At 38.7% G+C, this 19,973-nt stretch overlaps 1 protein-coding gene across 4 annotated transcripts in view; it reads left to right on the top strand.

Moving 5' to 3' along the window:
• Nucleotides 1–19,973, top strand: part of SNX13 (sorting nexin 13) — a 153,351-nt gene that overhangs the window by 36,735 nt on the left and 96,643 nt on the right. For all 4 annotated transcript variants that reach the window (XM_030550718.1, XM_030550716.1, XM_030550717.1 and 1 more), the window contains exons 2-3: nt 5,424–5,536; nt 16,901–17,003. In XM_030550718.1, the coding sequence (XP_030406578.1) occupies nt 5,424–5,536; nt 16,901–17,003 (216 nt within the window). The remainder of the gene's footprint in view (nt 1–5,423; nt 5,537–16,900; nt 17,004–19,973) is intronic.

Genomic DNA, 19,973 nt, shown 5'->3' with positions numbered 1-19,973 from the left:
CAGTTTCACACATACAGAAAGGGAAGAGACTGTCTAGGAAGGAGTATGGCAGAAAGAGATCTAGGGGTCATAGTGGACCACAAGCTAAATATGAGTCAACAGTGTGATACTGTTGCAAAAAAAGCAAATGTGATTCTGGGATGCATTAACAGGTGAGTTGTGATCAAGACACTAGAAGTCATTCTTCTGCTCTACTCTGCGCTGGTTAGGCCTCAACTGGAGTATTGTGTCCAGTTCTGGGCACCACATTTCAAGACAGATGTGGAGAAATTGGAGAGGGTCCAGAGAAGAGCAACAAGAATGATAAAAGGTCTTGAGAACATGACCTATGAAGGAAGGCTGAAAGGATTGGGTTTGTTTAGTTTGGAAAAGAGAAGACTGAGAGGGGACATGATAGCAGCTTTCAGGTATCTAAAAGGGTGTCATCAGGAGAAGGGAGAAAACTTGTTCACCGTAGCTTCTAATGATAGAACAAGAAGCAATGGGCTCTAACTGCAGCAAGGGAGATTTAGGTTGGACGTTAGGAAAAAGTTCCTGACTGTCAGGATGGTTAAACACTGGAATAAATTGCCTAGAGAAGTTGTGGAATCTCCATTTCTGGAGATATTTAAGAGTAGGTTAGATAATGTCTCTCAGGGATGGTCTAGACAGTATTTGGTCCTGCCATGAGGGCAGGGGACTGGACTCGACCTCTTGAGGTCCCTTCCAGTCCTAGAGTCTGTGAATCTATGAATCTTGAACTGATTTGGCTAGAAGAAGATTCCATGATTAGTTAGCATCAGTGCCCGATGTATTATGTGACCAGGAAATCTATTTCTTGTCACAGAACTGTTCTGCAAAATTTGAACTGTCATATTTTGTGAAATATTATACCACCACTGAAAAGATGTACAGGAAGATATACAGGAATAGTGAGTAGAAGAGGCAACCAAATCCTCAAGTCTGTAGGTGACTGAAATTGAGAATATTGGCCGGTGTTTTTATCCCACAATCCCAAACTCTCTGTTCAGCTGCTAAAGGCCCCAATTCCAAAACGTGGACTGCAACTTCCATGCAAAAATATGAGGGGTATTGAAATATGATGACAGTGTAAAAGAGAATTTAATATAAGTGCAAGTAATACAGGAAGAAATTAACAAATCTTTATTTTTAATTAAATGAAGCTGTTGTAAAATTTCCACACTGCTGTGTCTGTCATACAAAATTTTGGTCCACCATGCTATGGTGCACACAGTAGCTTACTTATAATAAGGGCCACTGGAAATGCCAACTTTTAGGGTGGCAGAGATCTTCGATATTGGTTATTTTCTGCAGAATTTAATCTTTTGTAAAAGATTCTAGTCTCCTGATACAAGACGTTCTGCAAGGTGAGAACTGCGGAAGAATTGAAGAATATTTTTTCATTAGAAAACATTGGAAAAAGCAGTGGTTTTGAAATTGTAGATTAATAACCAGAAAAAAGTTATGTTTCAAGTTGATCTGATTGGAGCTGGAATTGTGGATTTTTCATGATAAAAAGATGTGTGTATGGTCCTAAGAATCAAGGGAAGAATGAGCAATAAAATAGCATGTTATTTTCTGTGACAAGGATAACTTCATTTAATAACATCAAAGCAGTTCACAGCCAGAAAAAATCTCTAGTGGTTTCAATTTTCAGCTACTAGATTTTGAATTGTATTCATGTTTTAATTAATATTTATCTATGAAAGTTTCTGATGTTAAAAGGAAAAATGTCTTCCAGCTCTTGAGCCCCCCTGCCCTCCCCTGTGCAAATGACGGCATTTTACTATGGATATTGCGGTACTTATTCAGGGGACTAGCCTCTCTCTTAGGAAGAAACAAGTAATTTTAACCAATAGGAAAGCAGAACTTCACTCTTAACATTCCAATAGGATTTAGAATCACATATAATTCTTCATATTTTATGATAGGATATATTGCTGGGTGAGTAGGTATGTCTCAGTCTGAGAGGTGAAAATGTTTTATGTTTTTCCCCCAGAAGGGCACAAAGACCACTTTATTATATCTGTTCCCTTGAGTCATATGGCTTTTGACTCTTCTAAGGGTCTAAATATCTTTTCTAGAAAGTGAACTTTCTGACTTCCATGTATAAAGTCAAAGGAAAGTGTGTAAGCTCTAAATATTCTAAGTACTCCTTTCAGAGAATAAGAGTTAAAGGTAGTCTTTTCATCGCTCTCTGAGAAGAGCTGGCAGACAACTTAGTGCTGGATCTCCTTTTGTTTTACAACTGTCAAACCACGTTAGAAGGCAAGTACATTAAATACTTAATGTTATTCTTCCATGTAAGCAATTACAGGAATTCCCACAGGGATGTTATTTAATAACTTGTAGGAGAGGTGATAAATTACACACACTCTGAGATGTAGTCCACACCAAGAAAAAAATTGAGAACCCCTCAGTATCGCAGAACTCTTGGAAGGCCTCTAAATTATTGCCTGTATTCATTTATTTCATTCTTGGGATCAGGTTAAAGCATGCTTTCCATATTCCGCTGTAGACTGGACTGAACTATGCTTTAACTGTATACACAGTGCCTTGAACTTGCTGCTCGGGGTGGGCCTTGGTCTCTGAAGCTTAGGGAGGAGGGTAGGTTTCAAAGCCCAAGCTCCAGCCAGAGCTGCAGCTTCAAAGCACTGTCCACACTGCTATTTATAGACCACTAGTGGGAGCCTTGCTAGCCCAAGTCTATTGATCCAAGCTAAGAGCCTTGCTTCCATAGACAGTGTAGACATAATCTGTGGGTCTTCATATTCAGGGAGTATATCAGTACAAAACTAGGGCATTCCCCAGAAATGATGCACAATTGCTTTGACTGATATCCGGGGAAATGGGAAAATGCTACTGCATTCCGGGTGCATTTGGCTAAAGAAGTGAGCCTACCAACTATATTTGGCTTCCCTGAATGTTGGAATAATGCCTGGGAAATGAAGAGAAGTAGATGAGATTTGAAAAGGAGAGTGCATGTTTTCTGCATACAAGAGACAAAACGGAAGGATAAAAATCCATGAACATCAGGGTGGGTTACAAGATGATATATCATGGCTCAGCAGCAAGGAGGAATAGAGTAGGAATAATCATATCAGAAATATTACAGGATAAGGTTGAGGACATCCAGAGGAAGAGAGATTTGCTGGTGAAAGTTAAAATAGCACCGAGCAGAGAACTAATATTTAATGTTATATGCAGATAAGGTGCTGCAGGTTGGTTGTATGATTGAGGGAGGATGAGGAATTCCAGATAGCCTTGAACCTAGTGATAAGTGAAGTACCGCAAACTAATTGATTGTTATAGCAGATCTCAACAAGTATGTGGGAGAACATAGTGAGGGCTAGGACATGGAGGATAAGCCTTTGGAACCAGAAATGAAGCTGGTGAGGATATGTTAGAGTTAACCAGCCTATGGCCTGATTGTTGCCAATATATACTTCATAAAGAGGGAGGCACACCTAATTACACACGCAAACAGTACCATCAGGTCCCAGATTTAGTACTTCCTGACAAGAGAAGGCGGTCTAAAAATGTGAGAATATAAAGTGATTTGGGGAAAGCATATTGTGGAGCAACATAAATTGCTTGTAATGAACTTCCATGTGGGTGGTATTGGTGGCCTTTGATATACAGAAGGTCAGACTAGATCTGTCCTAAAATTCTGTGACCCTGTCATTGAGAAATTGACACACACAATTAACTTAACCCTCCAAATAAGCCTTCAGCAAAGTGTTTGATGCAGCTCTTGACCAATGCAATGGTATTAGTGGAGGAAGGACCATTTTGTATTGGTCTCTAGTTTAGTATAATTCCTTCTGTCTAAATGAAGGAGCAGCACTTATTGACTATGGAAGGTCGTGCACAAGTGGAAAGATGGTTATTGTGTGACCTGAGCATATACTACTTGTGACACAGACTCCTTGGCAAAAAACTCATCTCAGACCTGACAGACTTACTCAGCCAAACATATCTTGCGGAATATGTATCCATAAGGTATCTACAGAAAGCTCGTAACTTGTAATGATTCATAATCATTGCAAGATGTATGGAGGATAATATTTAAGGCAAAAGTATTTATAGTGAAAGTATACTTTACGGACACGGAGTAAAAGTTAGTCTCCAGGATAATTTGTCTTGGTGATGGCCTATTCAAGCAGGAAGTAATTGTCACCCTGTCCTGGTTAGTTGATGATATAATGCAAGACTCAATTATCTAGCATTGTTCCATCCCAAGACTTTCAATGGAACACCACTAGAGAAACTGCAAACAGTCAGAATCCAGTTAGATGATATTGTGTAGCAGATCAAGACTGTTAGAATACCACCTCACAAGGTATACTTCATACAAAACCTATCCTAATTACATGACCATGGTGAATATTGGGGAGCCAGGGTGTCGCAAGGGGTTTTTCTCATGAGTTTGGATCCTGGTTCCTGTGAAGCCAGCCAGCTCTGCAACAGATTGAACTTTATGCTTGTCGTGGGGGGAGGGGGAGCTCACTTTATTAGATGGAAAAATTAACTATTAATAAATGTAGATCCAGGTTTGCATTTTATTATTTGGTTTTGTATTATGCCCATTTGTTTGCACTGCACTCTTGTTTCCAATTAAATTGCCATTCTTTCTTAAATAAACCCACTCTTGTTTTATTATAAGTGCTCACAAGTGCTGTGTGATTTTACAGAAGCAGTGACTTAAGGAAAACTCTGATGTAGACTGCTCCTTTGGGGGCAGAGGATCTGGGATTTCTGAGTAGCCAGTGTTGGGCTGGAGATCACAGAAGAAAACCTCAAAGAGACTCAGGGACTGGAGTGCACCTATTTTTAATCTGCAAGATGAAGACAGAGCTGGCATAGCCTGGTGCAGAGAGCATGAGTGGCTAATATCCAGCCACCGTGGCCAAGGCTTCCTCTTGCTGCAGGCAGGAGGTGACTCATAGTCCTGGGTTACCTGAGAACCATCACACTTCCCTTCTCCGGAAAGTCTGAGATGAATCAAAAGAGGTGTAAAGACTGTAACAGAGGAGTAAGAAGTAGAAAGTTACATGAAAATAAGAGGACCCAAGGAAGAGAAGTGCACAAATGCATAATCAGAGTAGGGGTGACAGTGTGTAAAGGATGTGTTATATTTAATTTTTTGCATAGAAGGAAGAATTAGTTGCTGAAAGAATTGTGCAATCTGATTGTTGGCTAAATGGGATTGTTAGCCCAAATATATTCAGTTATAAAAACGTCTTTTCTAATATTTTGGAACCTCTTCTCTTTACGTAAACTAAAACTCTGAAAACCAAATCAAAATAGGCAGTCATGATATCTTTTAAGACATTACAAATATGTTACTTTTAATTTACTAAAAGTTCTCCAAAATGTTACAAATACTACATTAATTATTCCTGTTCTGTTTTTTGTTTCAGACCAGTCTTTCCATATGGGGATGGGGAAGCCTTGGTGTTGTGCTCTTCCTAGTAACTTTTGGACCCTTTGCTATATTTTACTTTGCGTTTTATATCCTCTGCTTTGTGGGTGGGTAAGTATACTCTATTGTGGATTATAGTGTATTTTGTAAATTTAATTTAATTTACCATTAAAAAAGAACACATGAGAACTAAAACTGAGGGAAAAGGGTAGAAGTACACTAATAGGAAGCTATCAAGACATGAAGCATATCCTGCATTTTCTCAGTTGCTTCATGTGTTCACAGCAGAGTACATTTATTTGATCTAGCATTTTTTTTGGCTAATGCAAAATATATCCTACTTCTCTTATTAAATAAGTGAAGAAAATAAAATTATCCTCTGCTTGCTGCTTTCTTATTTACTTTATTACAGTATTTTACATGTTAAGTAAAAATTTATCAGACAAGATATTTATTTCCCTTCTTGAAAATTTCTGAAATAAAAGGGGAAATTGGACATAAACAGAACTTTATTATCCACTGAATATTTCCACTCAAGTTTGAGCAGTAACCATTTTTTTTGGACTCATGACTTATACTGATTTCTTACATTTTAGCAATAAACTGAAAATAAATAGGCATGCAATGACTGACTTTACTATCTTCAGTTGATCATTACCTTCAATTACTGTACTGATTACTTGGCCAAGAACCAGGAGATAACTGTACTTTGTCCATTTCCCTTATCAAAACCCCATTTCCCCAATTTTTTTATGTATATGCTAGTTAACTATTCGAATGCCAGTCTTCCTTGGCAACCACACTTTCAGCTGCATATCCAAAGAAATGGCATGAGGGTGTAATTTTGTCTCAGGTAAGAGCAGGTGATATTTTAGTTGTGTTTAGCTCCAGTATTATAGTGTGTGATATAATTAAGGTTGCAATTTGTTTGTATTTCTATACTTGTATGTAAACCAAAATTATATTATTTGTTGTTAATGTATATCCTAAACTACATAATATGTGTTGTGGGAGTAATCTTATCTGTTGTAAATAGCCAGGAAATCCCCCCTTCCTATTTCAATTTATGATGTTGCATAAGTGCTATATATTTTTTGTGCTTCAGTATGTATTGAGTTTTAGTCTGCTTAGCATATTATCAACTCTAGTAATCTCTCTTCAGGATGTTATGCCAGCAGTTTATATTGCCAGGTGTAGTAGCTTCCAAGAGGGTGTTTTAGTGCCTAGAGTAGTTAAAAGTAGGGCACTATATTTCTCATAACCATTTTGGAGTCTAGACTCTTTGAGCGCCCATAAGGCTCAGTTTTATGGAGTTGTACAACCTGTTAAAACTGAATTATTCCTGGCAAACACTTCGTTAGAAGGAATGGGATTTTAGACATGTATGGCTAGGGTATTTTTTGCTGGTACTTCAGTTGAGCACTGATGTAAAGAAGCTAATATTTTAAAGTTTTGTTATGGGTTCACTGCTCAATGCGTAGGATGATAGGAAAAGTTCTTTGTCCAGCTATACCGAAAGAAGGACAGGAGACTGTTGATATGGTTTTAATGAGGCCTCAACTCTACTATTAGATATCTGGGACAAACTGGCAGATGAAAATGTACCTGAGGGGCTTCTGCCAGCCACCCCTCTTTTTCCATTTCCATCCAGGTCCCGCAGCCAACCCATTGCTGGGACCTTACCATTTCCCCCCTACCCCAAAGGTTAAGGTAGGCTATAAGGAAGGAGGGTTGGCTCTCTGCCGAACCATTCGTAGGACCCCCAAACCTCTCCCCATTCTGTTCCTTTATCTAATGCCTCCTTTTTAAGTCTTTTACCAGGCATTTATCCACTTGTATACCTTTCCATGGAGTACCTGCACTGAACATTCGTTCCATGCTTATATAATAAGTTGTGACATATAGCCTAACTCCCTTCATGCCTCAGATCAGCAAAGCCCTCCCTGAACCTGTTGTTGGGCAGGTGAACCACTCCTCCCCTCTCTCCCTGCCAATCTGGTGTTGAGAGAGAAATTCCTTCCCAGCCCCCTTGAAAAGGGAAGGCTTGAGTAATACCAACAGCAGGTCCTGATATATTGCCACCTAACGGGGAGGGAGGGGGAGTGCTGCCTCACCTGCTCTGTGGAAAAGGGCTTCTTCCGCACAGGCGTGCCTCTTTTCAACTCTTCCGGTCCCAGGGGATGAGTCAGCATGGCTACACTGACCCATTTCCCCCCTCTTGCAGCAGTTTCTGACCTTTCCCCTCCCCCAGCCCCCTGTAGAGCACTATTCCCTTTCCTTTGGTCAGCTGGACAGCATACTCCCCCTTAAAGGTATGGGGCGGTCAATATCTTAAATCTATGGTCTTATCAATATTAAGCAAGTTGATCCAATGAGTATGTGTTTTCCTGTGGGCCGGTACTTCTTAAAGTGCGGTATGGCTCCTTCACTTGAGTAATTTATCAATATTTTGAGGTAGCATGTTTTTGCTTTTGACAACTTTGCTCTTGAAAGTGTGAAATCATGTATGTGCCAGCTTCCCCCTTACCACTGATAAGGTGAGCACAAAATGTGTAAACTAGTTCATTTAAAAAATCTACCTGCAGCGCGTTAAAATGTTTATAGACAGAGTTCCTTAATCTATTACTACTTCTTTATTACAATGTAGTCTAAGAAATTCCCATAAATTCTATTGGTAACTGCACTAATCTCTAGTTTGTGTTCAGTTTCAGCTCCCAGGCTGAATTGCTTGGCTTGTCAAATCTGTCAGACTGAGGAACCAAAGACAACTCCTCATGTAGTCAGTTTACCATCATTGATTATTCATTATGATAGGTAGCTTGGCTGCTACATCTTGTCCATTTCACCAAGCCTCATCAATATCTGCCTTAAGCTAATTTCATGTTATGGTAATATGCGCTATACTTTTATAGCAGATTTTCCAGTGATTTTCCAGTTTACTTTAGTGATGTCGGTAGATGTCAAATCTCAAGTGGAATGTTATTATTTTGAATGTAATGTGCATGAGGTTTCCTGCCTTCCTTCCTACTTATCCCTGCTTAGTGCTATTAATCTTTTCAGGAGCATGATACTTACTTACTTTAACATGTATCAGTGTGTGAGGAACAGAGCTATGTGTACGGAACAGGTGAAGCTAGGTTGTCTCTGGATTGTTCCTGTCTTCACTAATTGATCTGTCACATTAATCTAATCCAAATTATGTAGGATTCCAAATACTCTTCCTCTGATACAAAGGTATGTAAGTACTAGTCATGATTCCTTAAAGCAAACAAAGTTTTAAGCTGATGTTTAAGGTAAATTACTCGTCTATATTCACAATTAAATAATATGCTGTGTAGTATATCTACCTTTATACCAGAAGGAAACAAATCTTAATACTTTGGGAGGTCTCCCTACACCCAATTCATCTTTATCATCCTGAACAAAACAGGTAGCACTCAACAATTTTGGCTATGAATCTTCGCTTGATACCTATATATTTTTGTCTGTGTGTTTTCCTATTTGGCATGCACGGTCTTACCAGTTTTTGTTGTTCTTTCCTCACCAGTATTTCAAAGCCTATATATTTAAACAGTGCCATTATTTATTTTATGTATTCATGTCCCATTAATGTTGATACCAGAACAGTATCAATTTGTCTATTTCTTCATTACATATTCTAGTTAAACAAAAATGCTTTGTTAAATCATATGGAAATAGTTTCCTTTTTAAATGTGATAGATATACTCTAGCTAACTGCACATTTGATTTTATTTTAGTATGCTGTAGTAAGCTTACAACCGACGTTCTTCAGCACGTGTGTGGAATGATATTGGAACTCTTATTTTTATACATGTGCATAGCTATAAGTCTGAAGTCTAAATTCCTTTTCTGCTTGATATTTTTTTTTTATTTGCAGACTGATTTACAAACATTTAGCTTTTTTTTTGTAGTACATCTCTCCATCAATTCAGGATCAGGTAAGCTATCACATTAGGGAATTTGGCATTTCCAGAAGCAGGAGGCAAAATATTGGTGTAATTTATGCAAATTATATAACATAAAACCCTAGACCATCTCAGTTTCCATTAAATATTTTTTGCCTCTACTTCAGGTATTGATAACTCCTTTGACCTATGTGCTGGACCCTAATTCTACCACCTCCCCTTTCTTTGAACAACATGTGAACATCTTTACTCCTGGAGGAATTGTGTATCACTGCACAAATGCAGAATTAATGTCCCTGCAGATTCTCTCCCCCCGTCCCCCGAATAATTGATTCTGGCGCGCAGGTAAAAGAAAGCTGTGAGAGGGGTCATACTATAATTAAACCTTTCGCTCACCAGGGGCTGGTGTGGTGCCAGAAGAGAGAGCAGCTGGCTCAGGGGCTGGAGCATCCAGTTGCAGAGAGGGAGGGGGCAGAGGTACTTTTCTTATATTTAGGTAAGGAGGCACAGGATATGGGGGGGATGCACAGAGTGGGACACACGGGGTTGCTGGGGAGTCACAGACCGGGCTTCAGAAGGGCTAGTTAGGGGATGACAGACTGGGGAGGGGGCACATGAGCTAGTGACAACATTGAGCCAGTGGCTGAATGGGAGTAGGGGGTGCAGGGCCACATGGGGATAAGAGAGTGGGAGTACAGGGCTACATGAGGATATGTGCAGATCTTCCTCAATGGGAAAGGCTGAGGTCAGCCAGGATCTGCTGGATCCCCAGCTCCCTAACAGTCCCTTCCCCCCCAAATAAAACCTGTCCCATACTTCTGCTACCCACACTCAACAGCCCTCCTAATTCATGCCCAGGCTTCTTCCCAGCAATTTACTTCCCTCTCATTCAGTTCCTCCATTACCCCTGATCTCCTCAAGCCTTTGGACTGCTTCTGAGGGGTGCAGGAAATACATTTCTGTATTGTAGTTAATATAAATTAATACCCAGAGTTCTGTATTAGTATGCCCAGTAAGGAATTTATTTGTCAAAAAACATTTCCTGAATCTTTTTTGTTGTCTGTGTTACAGACATACTTGCTGACAGGTACGTTGAAATTTCCAAAATAATTGAAATTGGTGCGATTATGTTGTGTTATTTTGACAAAATATTCAGAATTTTGCGGAATTTTAAAATATTGTGCACTGAAATTTTAATTTTTTGATGCAGAATTTCCCCAGGAGTAACATCTTTCCTCAGTTTTTTCCTTTGGATCGTAAGTGGTGCTAGGAAAAATGACAGTTATTTGCTGGAATTGAATTTTAATTGTGTAGCCATAGAGAATAGGCTTTGAAGGTAACATCTTGGATTTCTTTTTCTCACATGCTTAGACCATCTGACTCTTACTTTGTGGATGCAGGGAATATCTTCTGGCCTGTTATGCCTACCTATCAGTATCTTATCAATGTGTCCCTTTTTGTTGCTGGGATCTTAAATTACAACTGTTGTTTGCCTACGTTTTTAGATGCATCCCAAATTGGGAATGATGCTGAGGCTGCTTTTGATCCTTAAATAGTCTTAATTTGTTGCTATCACCTTTAGGGCTATAATTCCTTAAGGCAGAGATTAGTCCAGATAAATCTGAAGCTAGATGGACGAGAACTTCAGTTCCCATCACTATTCTGTTTTAAACAGTTGCCTGTATGACAGTGTTTCAACTCTCTAATATTTTCGAATGTAAACAAGCCATAGGGTTTCCCCTTTTGTATTCATCAATGTGTCTTCTACGATGTCTGTTAAGGAGTTGAGACAAACATTACTTTTTACAGTGCATCAGTTAGTGTCTTTTTTGACTTATGTAAAAAGGTAGCTGTTTCATATTGATAAAAGGCTGAAATTATCACTCTGCCTCTCTAGTAACACAATGTTGGCACTTTTGAACACCATTTGCTGTCCCCGGCTAGGTGGGCATGTGAACCTCTACCTTTGCTGTTAAGCTTTCAGCTGCTGTGGAATAAATGAATTCCCTTCTCTGTTTATGGTATATTGATGTTGAAAAGAAAAGACAGAAACAAAAGTTACCAATAGTTTGTGGTACAAATGCTCTTTCATAATCCTTATTTTCTATCTGTTGCCCACATGCCTCTCTCATGTTTGAGGTTTTTAACTGGGAAGCACATTCAACTTAGTCACATAGGAGTTGTCTTATTGGGTCAGGCCAGTGGTCCTCGTAGTCTGACATTTTGACTGCCACAGTCAGTTGCCAATGCTGGATGCAGCAGAAAAAGATAAGAATGCACATTGGTGTGCACCTAATTGATTTGCTCAACACTTCATGTAGGTGTGAATAGGCATGATTTCTTTCCAGTTCTTTATCTCATTTTCTCAAGTTTGAGATTTTAGCTATATATATTATCTTAACTTCTAGAAATGAGTGATAAGAGTATGTTTGGATGAGTAACTACAGTCTACTGCATCCTTCTTCTGGTACAGTACGTAGGGCCAAATTCTCTAACGCAGTAGCTTACCTTCTGAGAAAAAGAAACAAGACAAATTTGCCTGAAGATCAGTATAAAAAATAAACAAGAGGGGTGGTCTGTGTATATAGCAGCTTTCATCTGTGAGGATTTCAAAATTCCATTACAAAAGTTGATGATTAGCCTTATGTGCCTGTAAATTCAGAAATATTCAAGCGGTCTATATTTGCTGCTAAAGTTTTTGAAGAAAGGCAGGCCACTGAACTGGTAGAATTCAGTGGCCAAGCACATGGAACCAGAGTTTCTTGAAGTGCTAACCCAGTTTTTGACAAGTTTCCTCTTCTGCTAGTGCATAGAGAACATGTTCTTCATTTCAGTTTATTCAGCTAGTTGAGTGACAAGTTCATTCAAAGTTGAGTAACTGTTTGGAATAGAAAAAATAGAAAAACTTGTTTTCCTCTTCTAATGTATGAATAAAAACTCTGTGAGAGATATCATCTACTAGTTCTAATATCTTGAAGGACATGGTCACCAGAAACAGTCACTTCAATTTACTAAATACTTCCCTTGATTTAATAAATCAGTTAGTTTTAAATGTTTTGCATTTAACTTTTTTCTTCCTTATGTATCCCAGTACATTTATGGTAGTTTTAATAAATAAAACTAATGTTAAAATGCTGGGTTTTTTTTTACATTTTAATTGAATTCCAATTTCCATCAAAATGCAGCTTGACACAAATTACAAATAAAAGATTGATAAATACATCATTTACCATTTTTATCAGAATAAAGTAAAAAATAAGGATATGAGTAAGTATAAATCAAGCTATATAATTGCTTAAATAAATGGGTAAATATATAGTGGATCATCTTGGTTAACAAAAAGTAATACCAAATTATACCAGCCAGCGACAATCCAATTTTTCTTTAGGAAAATAATTTAAAAGTACAATTGAAAACAAGATTGCAGTCAATTATTAAATCAAGGTTTTCTACTTGCTGATTTAAATCATGATTAAAATCACTTCGATTTAAATTAATCTACCCTGCTAACACGTAGTATTTCTGAGTTTAAAAATTACTATTTATGGTAACATTAAAAAGTTGTTCAGAGAGTATTTTTAATTATAAAATGGTATTAACACTTTTTTCAGTTTTGAAAATATCATGCTAGTCATATGATTTTAGTAACTTACTTTAATGTGCCATGTTGGATTTTCTAACAGATTTGAAACAAAGCTATAATATATATAGTTTCTGTTACTTCCGTGCTTGGAAAATTGTTAATTTTGATTGGCTTTGATATAGTATAACAGAGAAATTGCTTATTTTTGAAGTTAAAACTAGTTTATCATGCATAAAACCTTATATGCATCATCTTTAAAAAAAACCAACCAACCAACGAACGAAACAAAAAAAACTAGTTGGTTCCCTTCCTTTATAAAATGTTGCTTTAAAATTCATATCTGCAAATTTGCCTTTTGGAGAGAGGATTGATAATGGATAACTGATGATTAATCATGATTGGCAAAAGTTGTCTGTTTATATAGTTACCATTTCAATTATGCTGTGAAATTTATTTTTGGGAAGTTGTTTTAATTTATATCAGAGGGTAGCCGTGTTAGTCTGGATCTGTAAAAGCAGCAAAGAATCCTGTGGCACCTTATAGACTAACAGACGTTTTGGAGCATGAGCTTTCGTGGGTGAATACCCACTTCCTCAGATGCATGTAATGGAAATATCCAGGGGCAGGTATATATATGTGTGCTAGCAAGCAAGCTAGAGATAACGAGGTCAGTTCAATCAGGGAGGATGAGGCCCTGTTCTAGCAGTTGAGGTGTGAAAACCAAGAGAGGAGAAACTGGTTCTGTAATTGGCAAGCCATTCACAGTCTTTGTTCAATCCTGAGCTGATGGTGTCAAATTTGCAGATGAACTGAAGCTCAGCAGTTTCTCTTTGAAGTCTGGTCCTGAAGTTTTTTTGCTGCAGGATGGCCACCTTAAGGTCTGCTATAGTGTGGCCAGGGAGGTAGAAGTGCTCTCCTACAGGTTTTTGTATATTGCCATTCCTAATGTCTGATTTGTGTCCATTTATCCTTTTCCGTAGAGACTGTCCAGTTTGGCCGATGTACATAGCAGAGGGGCATTGCTGGCATATGATGGCGTATATTACATTGGTGGATGTACAGGTGAATGAACCAGTGATGGTGTGGCTGATCTGGTTAGGTCCTGTGATGGTGTCGCTGGTGTAGATATGTGGGCAGAGTTGGCATTGAGGTTTGTTGCATGGATTGGTTCCTGAGCAAGAGTTGTTATGGTGTGATGTGCAGTTACTGGTGAGAATATGTTTCAGGTTGGCAGGTTGTCTGTGGGCAAGGATTGGCCTGCCACCTAACGCCTGTGAAAGTGTGGGATCATTGTCCAGGATGGGTTGTAGATCCTTGATGATGCGTTGGAGGGGTTTTAGCTGGGGGCTGTACGTGATGGCCAGTGGAGTCCTGTTGGTTTCTCTCTTGGGTTTGTCTTGCAGTAGGAGGCTTCTGGGTACACGTCTGGCTCTGTTGATCTGTTTCCTTATTTCCTCATGCGGGTATTGTAGTTTTGAGAATGCTTGGTGGAGATTTTGTAGGTGTTGGTCTCTGTCTGAGGGGTTAGAGCAGATGCGGTTGTACCTCAGTGCTTGGCTGTAGACAATGGATCGTGTGATGTGCCTGGGATGGAAGCTGGAGGCATGAAGGTAGGCATAGCGGTCGGTGGGTTTTTGATATAGGGTGGTGTTAATGTGACCATCACGTATTTGCACCGTGGTGTCAAGAAAGTGGACCTCCCGTGTAGATTGGTCCAGGCTGAGGTTGATGGTGGGGTGGAAGCTGTTGAAATCATGGTGGAATTTTTCCAGAGTCTCCTTCCCATGGGTCCAGATGATGAAGATGTCATCAATGTAGCGTAGATAGAGAAGGGGTGTGAGTGGACGAGAGCTGAGGAAGCGTTGTTCCAGGTCGGCCATGAAGATATTGGCATATTGTGGGGCCATGCGGGTGCCCATAGCAGTGCCACTGATCTGGAGATATATATTGTCATCAAATTTGAAATAGTTGTGTGTCATTTGAGAAGGTGCTGAGAAAGATATTTCAGCTGTTAATTATGCTAATTGTCATTGACAGTGGCTGTAAAGTACAGTTCTCTGAAACTAACTCTGTGTGCAGAAAGCAAGGCACTGCAGAGCTTTTTTTTTTTTTTATTGTCCCTCAACGATTTCCATGTCAAATATGCTTTCTTTGGGAGTAAAAAGATATTCTAATTGCCAGTGCTGCTAGCTCCACCTGGGATCTATAAATCAAGCTATGTTCTGCCCCCCATCCCTTGTATCTTCTACAGTAATAAAGGTTCTACATTGCCAAATATCCATAGTTATGCTGAGCAACTGTGTTGTCCTCCATGACTTTCCACAAGTGTAACTGATTGGAATTTAGTAAATCCATCATATTGATGATCTGCAAAAAGGGATAGAGTCCATCTCCCTGCTTCTTAGTTATATTGTTTCTGGAGTGGTTGCAGGAGGAAAAAGCCCTACAGTTTTGGGATTAGAACCTGCAAATAGATCTGCTTCAGTGTACCCATGTGTTCAGACAGATCCATTTGTACTAATCAGACCCTGTATTATTCATAAAAGTAAGCATACCATATGTGAACGAATAGGGAGCAGATACGTTCAATTATAGTATGCTATTTTTTATAGTTACATTTCGGTGTAGAGTAGCAGTTCAGGTTGTCCATATGGCCATTAAAGGCCTCCAACTAGTTTACCTGAAATTTTCAATTTGCCTTTAAAACTCTGTGTGTATGACTAACATGAGCAATAATAACTTTCACCTTCTCATTTTCCTCCAGCTTAATTCTTTTTTAAAGACTGCTTTTTTGATTTCACCCATTCCAAAGTGGAAAGAGAACATACAATACAGCTTTTTGGGTTTCATCCACTTCCTCTCAAAAAAGCAGTGTTTTTCTTTCTGCTATCATCCACCAGGTTTAAATAGTTGATTCGTCATAAAAAGCAATTGAATTTGTCATAATCACAACTGGAACCATTATTTTTTTCCTGCTGTCTTCATTTTTACCAGGGTGAAAATGTGCAGCAATAAAATTAGTTGCACTCCTATTCATCTCATTGTAAAAGCTCAAGAAGAACCAAAAGTTAATTTCTAATAAAATCTCCTTTTCTGACAATCCCTCAAAAAAGTTCTACAGTGTTCCTTTCATTGATTAAATTGTATATTTAAATAAAAAGAATAGTAATAAAACCACTTGCTTACTAAATTCCTTCAGCATAACCTCAGGCTTTTAACTTAGCTTTCTGTTCTTATCCAAGCTACCTGATAAGTCTACTTGTTTGACCTTACATCTTATCTTACTGCTCCTTCCTGTTTCAGCTGCTGTTATGCTAATTTAAGTAATCAGTTCAGTGTTACTATAGCATAATATAGTTTCTTCTACAAAGAGTTCTTTTCATACATGAAATGTTTGTGTGTCCATATCTTGTGCTTTCATGTTGCGGTTTGAGTGCATTTCTAAAGAGCTTAATGCTTTCTAGAGTTTAAAGAAAATATATGCATAATATATGTATTTATTTATAATGGCTTGACTGCCTCTGAACCTACTTCATTTTGCTAATATCTTTATGAACATAAATACTATGTGTAATTTTACCATCTTTAGTTCTGGTCCTGCATCAGGATCCACTAGTATAAACACCTGCCCTGTGCAGAATGCCCATATGGAAGGGATCAATACAGATCCTAGTGCTGGATAGGGGCTAAAGATTTTACCAATTCAAAGTATACTGGTGACATTAAACAGGATGTTACACAGAAGTAGAGTTTTCATGATTCTTTTCTTTTTTTAATATTTCCTGAAAAATATAGAGATCCAACATTGTATATGGTGAACAACAGTCACCTTTGGCAATCATTATGTGTGTGTAAACTTTTGCTAGAAAATATTGCTTACCAGATGCCTTTGAATTTTTAAGTTTTAGATTGTCGTTAAACATTTAGAATATGGAATCTGATTATTTTATTTTTTATCTTTTTTAGGGGTTTTGTGGTTACTCTCTTATTTGGAAAAACAAATTCAGAAAAGTACCTTGAACAGTGTGAACACTCATTTCTTCCTCCTACGTCTGCTGGGATTTTTAAGGTAAGCAACATAAGGAAAATTTACAAAGCATTGTAACTTCAAGATTAGAATCCATAAACTTCAGACTTTCCCATGCAAGTCTTTCAATATGCTGTACTATCAAAAAAAAATTGAATGTATCAGTTTAAATGCATATTTCCCAAGATAAATAATTCTATTCTCAGAGTTCATGCCAGGTTTTCTTCTGCTACAAAGAAATGTACTAAATGGGCAAACTCTGCACTGGCCTCTCAAAAAAACAGTTTTATGAAGTGTGTGCTACTTTAAAGAAACAACTTATTTTGATTATATTTTTCTGGCTGCAGTGTGAGAAGCAGAATAACATATATACTAAGTAGTTTCTTCCTATTTGCATTCTGTATAGTTTTTCTCTGATTAACATTTATAGTTTCCTATATATTCATTTAATAAATGTTCGTGTCTTAGTCTGCAGAAGTGCTGAGACTGAGCTTCCTCACTCACTCACCCCAACAAAATGACCATTGCTGTTTGGGATTTTTCCATTCCTTGGGTCTTCCTTTCTGCCTTTTCAATTTGATTCCATCTGATCAGAAGGGCATTTGTTAGCCTACTTTTCTTGCCTAACTAAGTTGAGACTCTTGCTGAAGATTGGGTATGGAAAGCTTGATAGAATGGGAGTCTGTGTTGGCCAAGTCATAGAAAGCGAACTGGTAAATGGGTTACAACTAGGGAAATAGTTAAACCGTCTCCTTAGCTGTCATGTTTCCTGAAGATAGTGACCTTTCTTTGCTCTGTTTAACAACCTGGTCTTCTGGTTGTGTGAGCCTCCTTTGAAGACTCTTCTCTGGGTAGATTTTTGTACTTCCTTACTTTGAAGGTAATGTAACAAATACCTCAGTCGGAACAATGGAAGAGGTATTTCATGCTCTCAATTAGTTCTCCATATTTGATCTTCCATAGTGATAAAAACTAAGATCCTGTCCACCTAACAAAGATACCTCCCTTCAGAGTTTGTTCCTTAAGCGAGGAATGTTGAAGCCTGGGCCTCAAAAATGTGTTTAAATGTATCTGCAGCCTTTAGGGGACTGGATCCTCTTCCAGGTTTCAAGGAGAGGCATCTAAGCTTTTGTATACATCATGGCCAGATGAAGACGTGTAAGGCCACAAAAGGAAGTTTATTTTCTCATGAGGTTTAGCGAGTCCATTCCATTAGAGCCAGAGCCACTTTCTGGGCTGAAGAGGGACAAGTATCAGTGGGGAAGCCTTGCAGAACTGATACCTGTTACTCCATGCTTTTACTAGTCACTATTTGAATGTGCAGGCACTTACACGTGCTGTTCTACAACGGATCAGTGCTTAGAGCAGGGCGTCAGTTTATCATTCCTTTGAAGGGAGTGGGATATGAGACTAGAGATTGCCATTTCCTTTGCCTTGGGCTTGTGTGTCTAATTCAGCCCTCAAGCTCATGGTTTTCTATTGCAAACTGAGCCACAGAAAGCATTATATACTAACTTATCAGCCAACTTGCTTTTTGTGGCTCTGGCAAGAGAGCGAAGGCTTCCACGATACCAGGCCTTCCAAGGCCAGGCTTCAACAATAGATTCTCCTTTGTTAAGGAGGTAGAGCAGACATATTCCCTTTGGGTCAGAAGGAATCAAACTAGAGAGAGTGATGAGTGAGCCTGAGAGAGTGGGAGAATCCTGGGTAGTGGTTGGTTGTCATCCTGTTTATCAGAAGGAATGAGGAGGAGGAACCCCAGAGTCTTTACTGTCTTGACGGAGAGACAGAAAACATTTAGCTACTAAAAATGGGCCTTAAGTAAGTATTGCTATGTCACTTCTATACTTTCAAAAGTCCTTCTACTGCTCTAATACTTAGTTACTCCAAATTTTTTTTCTTTGGAGGTGATTACTGACTTTTGATGTTGTAAACACACATTGCACATTCAGGTTAATCTTGTCTATTCATTACATACAGGTTAGTCAAAACTCTAGGCTCTTGTGTGTCTGTGTTGAGGTATGTTTTAGTTTTAAAATAGAACAGCCCACACAACAAAGAAAGGGGAGTGTTTATGAAATTGCAGAATTTATAGTTCCAATCTATACAACCCTAGCCATCTTCTTTCCCCCCAAAATAATGTTGTCCATGCATTGCCTAGGGTTTACAGCAGGAGTTGCTTTTCTTCTTTCCTTTCAGAAGTTTTTAGGCAAATGGCCAGCAGGAATTACTGTTTGTTTATATCTCTAAAAATAAAGAAACCAGAAAACTGTGCACATGAGTGGATTGTGATACCGGGTGTTACCATCACTGTTACCCTCATCCTCCCTTTCCTATTCTTTTTTTCTTTCTGGTACATGCACTTGTTCTATTTTGTCTTTAAACCAAACTTTGTGGGGCAGGAGCTCTCTCTTAGCAGGTGTTTGTATGGTATCCAGCACAATGTCTGTTCAGTCTGAATGCGGTCTCTGCATGCTACTGTAATGCAACTAATGAGAAGCAAACCAGAGCATATTGTAAATGTCCCTCATATAGTACAAATATTAAGTATTTCTTGCCTGATAATGCTTAAAGCCATTGGTCTCATTGGCTCAGATGCCTAAGTGAATCTCAGCCTATTGATTGATTGTGTGCACTTCGAGACAGGGAAGATCCTTGGTAGCCCAAAGGCCTCCAGCCAAATTTAAACAACCTGTGTTTAGTTCTAACTCCTCAGTTTGAGACAGGGACATAGATCAGCATTCACATCACACTCCCTATCAGTGCCTGGGCTGGGGAGCTAATGATTCAAACAGCAGACCAAATTCGGTGATGAATCCTGGTTGTGTGCCACCTGAGACATGTTGATCACACACTAAGAAATCTGAAATGGCTGCTTTCTCCTTGTTCCTCTTTGACTTGTCCTTTCTCATTCCCAATGCTTCAGTGGAGACACAAGCTTATTCCATGGCTATCGAGATTGCACATTTAAAAAATAAAAAACTGGTTGTGGGGTTTTAGCAGGTCTGTGTT

The sequence above is a fragment of the Gopherus evgoodei genome, chromosome 2 (assembly GCF_007399415.2).
Source record: "Gopherus evgoodei ecotype Sinaloan lineage chromosome 2, rGopEvg1_v1.p, whole genome shotgun sequence".
In the NCBI taxonomy this organism is placed as follows: domain Eukaryota; kingdom Metazoa; phylum Chordata; order Testudines; family Testudinidae; genus Gopherus; species Gopherus evgoodei.
The sequence above is the reverse complement of the archived record's forward strand: the minus strand, read 5'-3'. Positions and strand labels throughout refer to the sequence as shown.